We start from the raw sequence: 12,566 nt of genomic DNA, 5'->3' as shown, positions 1-12,566 counted from the left end.
CCGCGGAGGAAAACGACGCTCGCGCTCGCGATCTCGTCGAGTCCGCGAGAGCGCGGCCGCGCCGCGATATCTCGACTGCGAGCGCGCGAATCCGCCGCATTGAATAATGTTGCGGACGAGCGAACGAGCGAGGGTCAGCGACACGACGCGAGCTAGCAGTGACTCACCGTCGTCGCTGCGTTTCCTCTTGATGCTGTTGCCGTTGGGATCCTGATGGTGCACCGGGATGCCCAAGATGCCACTGATGCTGTAGGCGTTGGGAGCGGTGGCAGCGGGATGGCCTGCCGCCGTCGCAGGTGCATGTGCTATCACCGACACGGAACCGCCCGATCCGGGCTGACCTTGCTGCTGACCTTGCTGCTGCTGCGCCTGCTGTTGCTGATGCGCGTGCTTCGCCTTCTCCGCCGCCTTGTTCCTCACGATCCTGCGAACAATAGGTCAGGCAGCGTGTAGCGAAATCGCCACGTCACACTCAAACGTCTTCTACCTTGCTCTCTTCTACCCCCCCCCGTCCCTCCCTCCTCCCCTTTCCCGTCCCCTTTCTCTGCGTCTACTCTCGATCTCTCGTGCAGCCTCCCTCCTTTCCCTCTCTGTGCGCACCGCGGGGCGATCACGGCGCGGCGGGACCGGTAATAAATCGCGACGACTGACTCTCTCTCTCTCTCTCCCTCTCTCTCTCTCTCTCTCTCTCTCCTCTCTCTCTCTCTCTCTGTCCCTCCGCCGATTTGGATCTCATTGAAAACGCTTTCGGCGCGGCCGCGCCGCCGCGCGGATGCATCTGCCGCTCGCGCGCGCTCTCTCTCTCTCTCCCTCTCTCTCTCTCTCTCTCTCTCTCTCTCTCTCTCTCTCTCTCTCTCTCTCTCTCTCTCTACACTCTCCGCGTGTCTATTAATATACAGTGACTTCATGGCACAACAATGGAGCGGCACAAAGTACCGATTGTTAATTCCAGGTCCGTCGGACGCCGTAACGGCCGAGATCGATGATGAGGCCCGGCATTGTTACGAGACAAGATCTTCCTGTCGAGCGCCGCGCGCCGTGAGCCGCGAGCCGCGAGCCCTCGCTCGGGCTTGGCTTTTCGAGCGGTGATAAACGGAGATCGGAGATAGCGATCGATCAGCCGCGGATTACACGACCGCTAATTCGGTCTGCGTGGGCCGCTTCTCTCTCTCTCTCTCTCTCTCTCTCTCTCTCTCTCTCTCTCTCTCTCGCTCTCTCGTGCCTGCGTTACGTTATAAATCAAGCAACGGCTCGTTACGTCTTATTTTTCGCACGGCAAAAATATGCGTATTAGACAGGCTAGTCCGGAAACGAGCCCCCCGCCCTCGCGCCCTCCTCCGGCGGCGGCGCGTTGCCAATGCGGAAGAGGAGGCAGCTCGCGCGAGCTGCCTCGACAAAGGTGCAACGATTGCTCATTCCAATTCCATCACGGCCGATCATAAATTCCGACATTGCCGCTCTCCGAGGGAGAGAAGGGGCGCGGGCGAGGAACACACGAAAGAGAGAGAGAGAGAGAGAGAGAGAGAGAGAGAGAGAGAGAGAGAGAGAGAGAGAAAGCGGCTCGCCGCCGCGGCCGCCCGCGATACCGATCCGCGAGTCACGGGTTACACGATGATTAATTACGATTACGCGGGTCACTTCGCGCACGATCATTCTCCTGGTCGGGCCCTCGACGTGCACCTAAATCCGCAGTAACTTGCCCGGCCGCCGCCTAGCGCGGCATCCGACGGCGACGACGCGCGCGTCGCCGGCCATTGTTCCGCGGACGAGCGTCAGCCTTCCTTCCTTCCTTCCTTCCTTCCTTCGGACGCGGAACGGCCGCGACGTGACTCTGCGGAACCGCGAGGAATCGCGCGTCGCCTTGCGTCGCCTCGCGATCGCATCGCGCGGAGGGAGAGAGAGAGAGAGAGGACAACGGGACGCGGATGCCGCCCCTTTCCTTCCGCCCCCCCCCTCTCTCTCTCTGTATGCGCGCACCGGCTGCTTATTATCCGTGATATATTGCGCGCGTGGTTTCCAATGGTCAGCCGCTCCCCCCCCCTCGGCCGTGCGTCGGTATCAATTATCCCGGCGAATATTCACGGCGGTGCGCTGTTAATCTCGCGCGACTCGGCCGCCGTCGCCGACGACGACGACGACGACGACGACGACCGCGGCCCCGCTCGCTACGCCCTTTCGGCCTTGGATGATTTACCATCCACTCGCCGTGGCCGCGACTTTTTGCACACGCGCGCGCGCGCGCGCGCGCGGGGCGTCCTCGGAAGCGCCAGAGTCCTTCCGGCCGCCGCCGCGATGATTCCGCTGTAGCCGCGGATTCTCTGCCCGGCGAACGAGTCTCGCGCGCCAAACAGGTTTGGACGAGGCTGCGTGTCGCTTTGCGGTCGTCGTGTGTACTTTTTCACACGCTGCCCTCTTAATCCTCCTTTTCGCGCGAACTGAAAGCTAGAGCGACCGCACGACGGCGCTTCGCGTTGCTCCGGAGCAGAGATATCCATTCGTTATCGTGTAAACGTGCAATCACGGGGGATTCACGGGGGAAACACGGAAAAGCGGCGCGAGACTGATTGGCTACACTGTAAAACTGTAAAAGGCACATCGGAACATGTGTGTTAAAAGTTGAGTGTTTAGTGTGTTATTTTGACACGTTAGCTGGCGTTAAGGCACCAAGTGCGTCAAAATAATTCGTTTCCCGTGACAAAAGTGCGTTCTAATAACACACCATATGTAATACACTACAGAAACCTGTGTTACTTTTCCTCAACAATCCCGTGACACACGTGGAGCGTGTTATTTGGGCACACAGAATGATAATCGGAATACACTGAGAACACACTTGGATGATATATTGGATAACACACCGAGTCACGTAACACACTAGTAATGTTCATGATAACACACTAATTTTGTTAACAAACGTTAAATGAACGCACATATGTGTGTGTTAAAAAGAAAGATACATGCGAGGAGAACACTAATCGACAAAATCGGCGATTACTCGTCTTCAAAAAAGTATTGTATCTATTGAACAAATTAATGCAGTGATAACTTGCTTTCATATTATTACGGACTAAATCGTTAATTATATGTTATTCATTATTATATGTTTAAACGTAATATGTTAAATGACGCGTGACTTAGCACGGCGACGGAAGAAATGTGTGAAAAAAGATCCATTCGTTTACACGCCTGTGCGTTTCAAAATAACACATTTGGATTTGCAATGTCGCTCAATTCACCTTCATAACACACTTGAGGTGTGTTATTTTAATATACCTAACCATTAACACACATACAAATACGATTATGATTAAACACACATACATAAATATGTTCTTTTAACATACATTTATGTGTTAATTTAATTTGCTGATTTTGTATACGTCTAAAGTGGAGGCGTGCTTTAACACGCTTCAAGCGTGTTATTGCAACACGCTTCAGTTTACAGTGTACTTGAGCACTCTCTCGACGTTTACAGCCATCAGCAGGCGTGGCTGCTTTCCGGAAGTTCGCCCGCGATGACGCCCGATATGAGAAAGAAGGATCTCTGGAGCATCGCCGAGGCGACAAGAGGAGACCTTCAGGTTTCAGCTGTTAATTTTGTTCACCGACTTGGTGCCGTTAATTCTGTAATATCAGCTGGGAAAGCGGAGACATTTTATCTCATTACTCGTTAGTCTCGATAGTCGATCAGCTCTGATCGACGACGCAACGTAAGTTAATTAATTTAAGGACCTCACCAATCTCAAGATCAGAGTTTCCGGAACCGATTTCGGGGGGAGGGCGAGCCTAAAATCTCTCATCGGGTGCGGCACGCACTCGACTCACCGGAGAAGAGAGTAACGCGGGAGAGGATAACGTTTTATCCGAGGGATTAGGAGGAAAAAAACGCGTCACGACTGGCGCGCAATTACTCGTCGATTCGCGAGCGAGGCGACGCGACGCGACGCGACGCGACGCGACGTGCAACGCGCGCGCGCGACGTCCCGCTCTTTTTCGACGGCGGTCCTTTTCCGCCTCGTAATGCACTTTGGTGCGCGCGTCAGGTCAACGGTTCCTCGCCAACGGCTGGCCGCCAGTAGGTAATGGATCGACATTAAGTCCTTCGTTTCTACCGTGGATGTGTTTGTGGGCTAGGTAATCGCGGGGGTGCGAGCAACGGCGATCAATCAGATGACACCTGTTGCCCAACCTCTCCCTCGTTCGTTCGCCACCTTCACCAATTCGCAACAATTAGCAGCGATCCTTATCAAGGTTAGACTCTCTCGAGGGTGGCCGGGCTACACCGACGATCCTAAACCGACGAGTTATCGCGCGACCCCCCTCTCGCCCCCACACGCGCCTCGCACGCACACAGGGCGGTGCCGTTCGAACGAGCGCCGTTATCGCGCCGTTATCTCTCGACGGCGAGCGGCGACCAATTAAGCCGCGAGAGCTCGTTCCCTCTTCGCCTCGCGACCGCGTTTACCGCGATTTCACACGCGTCGCCGTTGAAATCCCGATGAGAAGGACATTGATTACGATAAGCAAGGATTCGAGTCGAATAACGCGCTACAAGATTCGCAGGAGAGACTCGTGCGTTCCCGAGCGCAGGACGGATGACAGAGAGAGAGAGGGTGGGGGGGGGGGGTTCTTTCGCTTGTTGAAAATTGATATTTACCGGGTTATTAACGCGACGTATTCCGCCAAAGGCGCAAGAGACGCCGGCCGCGCTGCCGCGGCCATCGCCAGCGGCGCGGCGCGTTTACCGATTTTTTTCCGCGGTGAAACGCCGCGCGCCGCCAGCGCGCGGCATTTCGTGAATGATGAAAATCAGACGCGCGTGGCTTCCGCGAACGCGTAACGCTCGCGCGGCGCGCGTAATGAGCGTAATCGGCGATCTAATAAATGCAACGGCGCAAACTCGAGGAAAAAGAGAGCGAGCGGGAGACAGAAGGGGGTCGGTGGGGAGGGGGGGAGAGGAAGGAGGGCAGAGGGGGAGGAGAGGTACCCTTTTGCCACAACAGGTGCAGATTGTATCGCGAGATACAGATGTTGCGAGCCGTTGCGACACGAAACAACGCCACGAGCGGCCGAGCGGGCTGCCGGGCGTTAAAATTCATCGCGCGCATCCCGGGCCCCGGCGCTCTAATTAGCGTAAACCAGCGTGAGCGCGCGCTCGTTATCGATGCATTGCTAAATATCCAGCAACGGCCGCTCCGGCCTAATTTTCTATGCCACCGGGCGGGCGGCGGGTGTGTGAGGCAACTCTCCCTCTCTCTCTCTCTCTCTCTCTCTCTCTGTCTCTCTCTCTCTCTCTCTCTCTCTCTCTCTCTCTCTCTCTCTCTCTCTCTCTCTGTCTCTCTCGTCCGGGGAGACTAATCGAGAGAAGTTGCGCGCCCTTGCGTAAGCCGATCGCGCGATGCATCGCATGCGCCGTCGCGGCGCGGCGATGAGGAAATTTGATATCTCGCGCGGACGAAAGCGGCGAATTTCTCGCCGCCGCGCCGCGCCGCGCCGCTCCTTCCTTCTTTCGCGGCGGGCTGCGACATTATTGTTGTGACGCGATTTCGGCGGGTTTGATGCTCGAAAAATCCGGCCGCTTTTCCAAAGCGCCGGGGACGCGTATCGATCGCTCTGGAGAGACGGGGAGCACTGTGAGCCAGAGAGAGTGAGAGAGAGAGAGAGAGAGAGAGAGAGAGAGAGTCTTTTATGGGCAGAGCTTGCCGGGAAAATGGAGAAGCGAGTGGATGAGAACGAAGTTCGTACGACGTAACCCCAACATTTTCCTGGCGCTACAGTGTTTCTCTCCCTTCGCGCTCGATTCTCCGCTCTTGTTCTTCTCCTTGTGCCCTCTCGCTCGCTCCCGCCCGCTCCCGCTAGCTAGCTCCCTGTCCTCCTCCCTTGGCCCCGCTGCTTTCCGGTACTTCATCTAATCATTGAGTGCGCCCTTTCTTCCGTGCTTTCCTCCGTGGCGGCGATTCGCCTTGCGATCTGCGGCGCGAGACGACGCGAGCTCGACGCTTTCCCACTCTGATTTCCCGACACTCTCTTCTCGCCTTGCTCCTTTATTATATCTCTATAATTAAGCTCTCCTCGCGCTGACAGAGAGAACGTCGCGAGAGAGAACTGCGAAATACACCCGCCGGGGATTCGCGCAAGTCGACGATGCCAGGATTTCAGTTCTCGGTTTCTGATCGACTCGTTGCATCGACATTTCGGCAGACATTTATATATCGCGTCGATATTTATATATCGACTTGACATCCGAAAGCTCGAAAGTCGAGCGATCGAATGGAGACTCGTTGACCCCTGCGCGCGATTTCTTCGCGGATTCTTCGCCGACTCGGGCGGCGAGAGCCGCGCGATCTTCGCCTCTTCCACTTTCTCGACTGCGGCCGGGAGATTATTGAAAATTCCGTCGATTCGGCGATTCGCGCGTTGAGCCAATCACGCTGATCATTCCTCGAGTTCAACAAAGACGCTGCAGCCGGAGCTTTGGCCGCGCTCGCATCTCGACGCGGATTTGCGAGCTCGCCTCGCGCCGGGAAATCGCAAGTGCCGTCGCGCTCGGGAAATCATGCCGGTGCGGTTTTCGCCGAGGAGTGGGGAGCAGAAGGTTGCCGATCCTTCCGGAGCCGAGGAGGAAGAGGACGAGCGAGCGAGGGATTTTCCGCGGAGGGCACGAGACGTCGCTCTCCGTCGCGCTCACGCTCGCGACGCCTCGGAGAAGAGCCGGAGGTGGCGCCTTGGAGGAAGGCTCGGCAGAATTATGAGGGTAGAGCGTGTCGGGGGTGCCACGTGGGAAGAAGCTATGCCTCCCCTGGCGCCGTCAGATCGTTCCCCAACGGCCACTCCTGAACTAAACTGCTCAGCTACCTACCCCCCGAAGTGCCATCTCCCACCCCCGGCGAGCCGACCTAACCTGCCGTTCGCCTTAAGTATGTGGAGGTCGCAGCCGCATGCCGCTTAAATCTCGAGCTCGTACTTCGAAATTTAAGAATCGGCCGCACGAGAATTCGAGAGGAAGAGACGTCGCCGTGTCTGTCTAAGAAGCCGCGGCCGGCAAAGGGGAGGCCCTTTGCCGTTTGCGTGAACTTTCGCGTTTCGCCTGTCGCGCCTTCGCGTTGCCTCCAGGAGGAGACGCGCATTTTTCGAACGGAGAGACGCGTAGCGAGGACGACCCCCCCCTCTCTCTCTCTTCCGCTCTAAATTTTCGGCTCATTTTTATTCCGTTCTTGAACGCGTTGCAGCTTTATTGATCTCGGCTATCTCTCTCTCTCTCTCTCTCTCTCTCTCCCTGACACTGGAATATTTACAGTCATACATATCGCAAACATTAAATGTCGATTCGACGATGTGAGGAGCCGGCTGTATTCTGTATTAATCAGTTCTCGGCCGCTTTTCGGAGAACATGCGTCCGAAGCGCACGGTAAATGGCAGCCCCCCTCCCCGCCTCCCCGCCCGGATCGGACAGAATTGATTTCTAACGAAGCGACGGCGAAGCACGGGAATATAACGGACGCGGCGACCAAACACGAGCATCGCACAGGCCGGTTCCGATGACGGCGGTTCCGCGTCCCGCCGCCCCCGCGACGGCGAGGAAAATCGTCGTAGGCGGCCATCGCGCCGCGCCGCGCCGCGCCGCGCCGCGTTGCGGCGAGGAGCGACGTGCGACGAGAGGAAACATTGGAGATGGGTTCGGGTTCGTACCGCGACTCTGGAACCACAAACTTTAATGTCGGCATTACTTTTATGCGCGACTTTATGCCAAGTATCCCATCAAATATATGACCCGCGCTCCCGCACGCTCCACGGCGTGCAAAGAGGGAGAGAGAGAGAGAGAGAGAGACAGAGACAGAGAGAGAGAGAGAGAGAGAGAGCCCTTCTCTCCGTACCTACGTACCTACCTACCCGATCCTACCGCACCCTCGACGAGCGCTCGCGCTCTCGCTCTCGCGAGCGGCTAAATTATTGCGAATAAAACTTTATACTGAAATTACCTCTACGCCAACTTTATCGCATTTCGCCGAGCCGCCTAGCTTCCCCGGGCGCCGCCGCGCGTTCACCAACCCCCCCCCCCGGCGCCCTTCCCAGCGCCGTCTCGGGGCTCGGCGGATTTAAATCCCGCCGAGTCGCGAATGGGACTCGATTCCGGCGGAGCGAGCGCGCGCGCGCGGTTTCTTTCGGTATCCTTTCGCAAGGATCTCCTAGCGCGCGTCGTTAGGAAGACGCGCGAGATCACCCAAGGGCACTCGGAGGGAAGAAGAAGCACGGCGGACCGCCGACGGACGCGCGCGCGCTCGCGCGGATCTCGATCGCCGCGTGGGCGGGAACGTTCGGCCGATCGATGCTTGTCAATGAGCTCGTATCGCTCGTTAGCGGATGCGCGCGCGTTGCGGGCGACGGGATTTCCGGATTGCAGGGCGAGCGAGAGCGCGAACGATCTGTAATTGTCAATTATCGCGGCGCTCGTTAGGCGTCGGCCGTTATTGATCGGCAAAGCTCAGCACCGCTGGATCTCGATCGGCCGAGAATGTTTTATTCACGTGGCGCGCGAGAGCGCGCTTCGTTGCGCGCCCATCGAGCCCTTCGCGCCGCGGCCGGTCCTCCTTCGCAGGAGAGATCCTTCTCGATCGGAGCTGATTTTACGGCCGTTTGATTCCCGGGAAACCGATCCCTTATCGATACATGACAACTCTTGATTTGAGCCGTCGCGGAAAGCGACGAATCGTCCGTCCCGTTCGATATGCGACAATCGACTTGGTCTCTCGCGACGGCAAACGTGCGCGCGTTTTCACTCGGAATTCTCCGTTCCATCGTTCGTCCTGCGGATTTATTCGTCACAGTGCCATGTGCCGGAAGCTGCGCGCTAAGGGGGATTTCCCGTTGTTGAGTCAGGTGAAAATTATGTGAAATATCTCGGTATCCCGAGTAGAAAAATTAATAAGACCCTGGTAAGGGCCTGATTATTTCTCTCATATTAATCGGGCTCTAGTAGGGATGGAAAGACAAGATGTGTAACAAATGGTCTAACTTTATAATATCAACAAGGAAATATTAATAGAGTCTTATGAGGATATATTTTTATTATTGCTTGAGTAAAATTATTCGTTCCTTTCATGCCAAGAAATTTAGATTGTAATTTCTTTATTTCTTTATAATCTTGCTGGTATACAACAAGAATTTTTTAGTTTAAAAATACAACATATTTTACATATTTTAATAAAATATAGTATTTTTTACACATAAAAATCCCGCTATCCTTTTGTATTAAAGTTTGCTGCATTTCGAAACGAAGGCGATACTAGAAAACTCCTTGGAAGAGACTAATGATTATGGCAACTAATAAAACTAATGAAATTTGTTTTCAATTTGCGGTATAATTAACAAATCTTTAAAAGAACCAGATAGAGCGTACATATTAAAACAATATTAAACTATGACAATTTTATCACACGCTTGAGATCTTGTTAACTTTCTACAGCAAAACTCGATTTTATATATCTAAAGCATCCTCTTAAAAGATCCTTCCAAGGCCCATATTAGTTTTCCCTATCAAAGCTTTATTTATTAAATCCAAGGCACTCCTGATAAATTCTTCCAAGGCCCTCATCAGTTTTCCCTGTCAAAGTCTTATTTCGTCAAATCCAAGGTATCCCTAAAAGATATCCATTTCGGGGCCTGATGTGGCCCCGAAGTGGACGGATGGCCCAAATAATGAGGCATCCCTTTTGAGAGAGAACATCCTACTTTCAGCCTTATCGGGGCCTTATGCTTCATGAGGATGGCCCTGACAATTTGTTGCGAGATGCAGCGTCGGTCGACCCAACTCGCAGACTCGCACGTGACTTCGAGTTGACGCCGACGCGATTTCGAGCGGATTCTCGGCCGCGATTCGCGCAGCCGGTTATTGCGCTCTTCGAAGACACCGCGAGAGGATGCCCCGCGGAAATGCCCCGGCCGTATTTCTCCGCGGAGCATGATAATCGCGCGTGCATCCCGCGTACGAAATAGCTTTCCGCGCCGACTTTAGTCGTAACGACTCAACTTGAAATTTCGCGAACAACTCCCGCCGTTTTGAGCAACGAATGTCTGCAACATCCCGCCGACATCTCGTCTGCTTTTGCCGCGCCGTTTACCCTCTCTCGTTGGCCGATACCGGCGGCTTCTCTCGCCGAAGTCCCGAAATTTCCAGGCGTTTCCCGCAATTTCCCGTGAAACTCGACTTATTACCGCCGTTACACCGCTCGCACGCGAGAACGCCCCTTCCCGACGGCAGCGAGCGGCGCCGAGGGGGAATAATAAAACGACATCGATTCGTCCCGGTGACGACAGGATCGGAATGACGCCGGGTCCGCGCCGCGGTTAAACGCGCATTAGGGCGCCTCGCGTACGCGGCGTTAATGCGGACTTGAAAGTTATTACGGTCCATTATATGGCGCGGCGGATTGCGGGAGATTTCAAGGGGCTTTCGCGAGGATTTAGCGGTCCCGGGGCAGATGCTCCGTCCGTGGCCCACGAATAGCAGCAGAACGGAACTCCTCTCTCGTTAACTCCAAGTCGGGAGAAGCCTCGGGGGTGGCGGGAGGGCCAGAGAGAGAGAGAGAGAGAGAGAGAGAGACAGAGAGACGGAGTCGGCGGCAGCAGCCAGAATCGTAGAACTGTTCCGCCGAGCTGTAGACACAATACGGGACTCGCTCCACGGCCATTGTACGCCCTTCAGAGCCGCACAATGGCTGGAAAAGGTGTATCCTGATATTCCGCCACCTCTCTCTCTCTCTCTCTCTCTCTCTCCCTCTCGGCAGGCAGGCAGGCAGGCAGAGGGAGAGGAAAAGCCGTAATGTACTCGTCGCGAGCGCTACCTGGCGTTTCCACACGATGCACCGCGGTGTGATTCTTAAACAAAGGCAACACCCGCGACGTCACGGCTCGCCACGGCCTCCCGCCTCGCTCATAAAATTCCGCCGAATTCGCGAATTCCGCGCAGCGGCGAATTGATTCGTCGCCGCTCGCGGGAAACGGGAGAACGCTGCGGAGGTATCGTCCGAAAAAAACGCGCGGCAGGGGCTATCGCCCCTGACTTTCTCCCAAGGGGAGACTGCTTTATCCCGTTGGCTGTTTCTTGGCCTCCTGCTCTCGAGCCCGCTGGAAATTTCGCCCGTCGACGTTGACTCCGCGAGGCCTTCTCCATCGAGGCTGGAGGACCTAGAGTTCGCTTCAGCGTTCCGCGTTTCTCACCGTTGACGCTCGAACGACTCGTCTGAGGATTATCTCATATCCGATTATCTCGACATTTCTCAGCCGCGTCCGCGGTTTTCTCATCCTTTAGCGGATGAAATAATAAATTTGTCTCCTCGTGAACGTCGGAAATTTCGAAGGGATTTCGCGTCGCGAAAGGGAAGGCGGGACAAAAATAGCGTCCAAACGCGAGCATTTAAATGCCGAGCAACGACGGCGCGCGCGATGGACCGTTTAAAGTCCTGAAACGCGAAACGGAAAGCCGGCGCGCCGGAGGTAAATTCAAGATGACGTTCACTCGGTGTTTCGATTGTTTTGGTATTACGCCGCCGCGGGCGATCGCCGGCCGACGGCGCGGTCTGTGATTGGCGGAGACATTTCTGCCGATTGTTTTGGTACTGCCGGGCGTCGCGTACTTGTCCGTGACCGCGCCATTGTGTCTCGAGCCGACGAGCGGCGCGGATGGACCGCGACGAGGGAGCTGCGACACTCGGCGCGAGGTTGGTGCCATCTTCTTTTAGTCGTACGAATTTCTCTCTAGACGTTAATTGCATGAATTATCCTGCTGGTAATCAGTAATCAACCAAATATGGCGTATAGCCGGAAAACGTTAACCGGATCGGTAAATATATAGAAAAGGGAAAACACCTCACCGATTTTGTTCCTTTTGAAATATGTTACAAGGGACGAAATTCTGAATGACTTTTCCTGATACAATTATATGGGGATCGCTTATAGTTTCCGAGATATTTGATTTTGAGGTTTTGGAATTTTGATTATCCTGGAATTAAATTCCAGATATCATAAGCTGACGTTATTTACAGCATAATCCAAACATAGTGTATACATAGAAATATAGGAAACAGTACATACACCCCTTCCCCAAAAAAATCCTAACCTAACCTAACTTATCGCGTCTTTATATATATTGTTGGGCGATATCGAAAAGATCTCTTTAAAAGCCACAACGCCTAATTATATGCAGATATTATAATAAGTTAAGTTGAGCCAGATGATATATCTCGAGAGAACTTTCTTCAACAATGTCCAAAAATATATAAAGATGCAATAAGTTAGGTTAGGTTAGGATTTGTTTGTTGGGGAGGGATAAGCGGGAGAAGGGCGGGGAGCCCCCCTCCCGCTCATATGTACTGTTTCCCTATATTTAAAGTGAATGAAAACTGCTTGTCCGCTTCAAATATACTTCAACGTACAATTATAAAACTTTGGAGTCAAATATCTCAGAAACTATAAGCGACCGCCATATAATTGTATTAGGAAAAGTCACTCAGAATTTCATCCTTTATAACATATTTCAAAATGAAAAAAATCCGTGAGGTGTACCCTTT

At 54.2% G+C, this 12,566-nt stretch overlaps 1 protein-coding gene across 1 annotated transcript in view; it reads right to left on the bottom strand.

Moving 5' to 3' along the window:
* The window catches only part of sv (paired box protein shaven), a 142,981-nt gene that overhangs the window by 15,475 nt on the left and 114,940 nt on the right, over positions 1-12,566 (bottom strand). Inside the window, exon 5 of the mRNA XM_025300373.1 lies at positions 168-424. Within this exon, the coding sequence (XP_025156158.1) occupies positions 168-424 (257 nt within the window). The remainder of the gene's footprint in view (positions 1-167; positions 425-12,566) is intronic.

The sequence above is a fragment of the Harpegnathos saltator genome, unplaced genomic scaffold, assembly GCF_003227715.2.
Source record: "Harpegnathos saltator strain DR-91 unplaced genomic scaffold, Hsal_v8.6 scaffold36, whole genome shotgun sequence".
NCBI classification, from domain to species: domain Eukaryota; kingdom Metazoa; phylum Arthropoda; class Insecta; order Hymenoptera; family Formicidae; genus Harpegnathos; species Harpegnathos saltator.
Note: the sequence above shows the minus strand (reverse complement) of the source record. Positions and strands in the feature narration are given on the sequence as shown.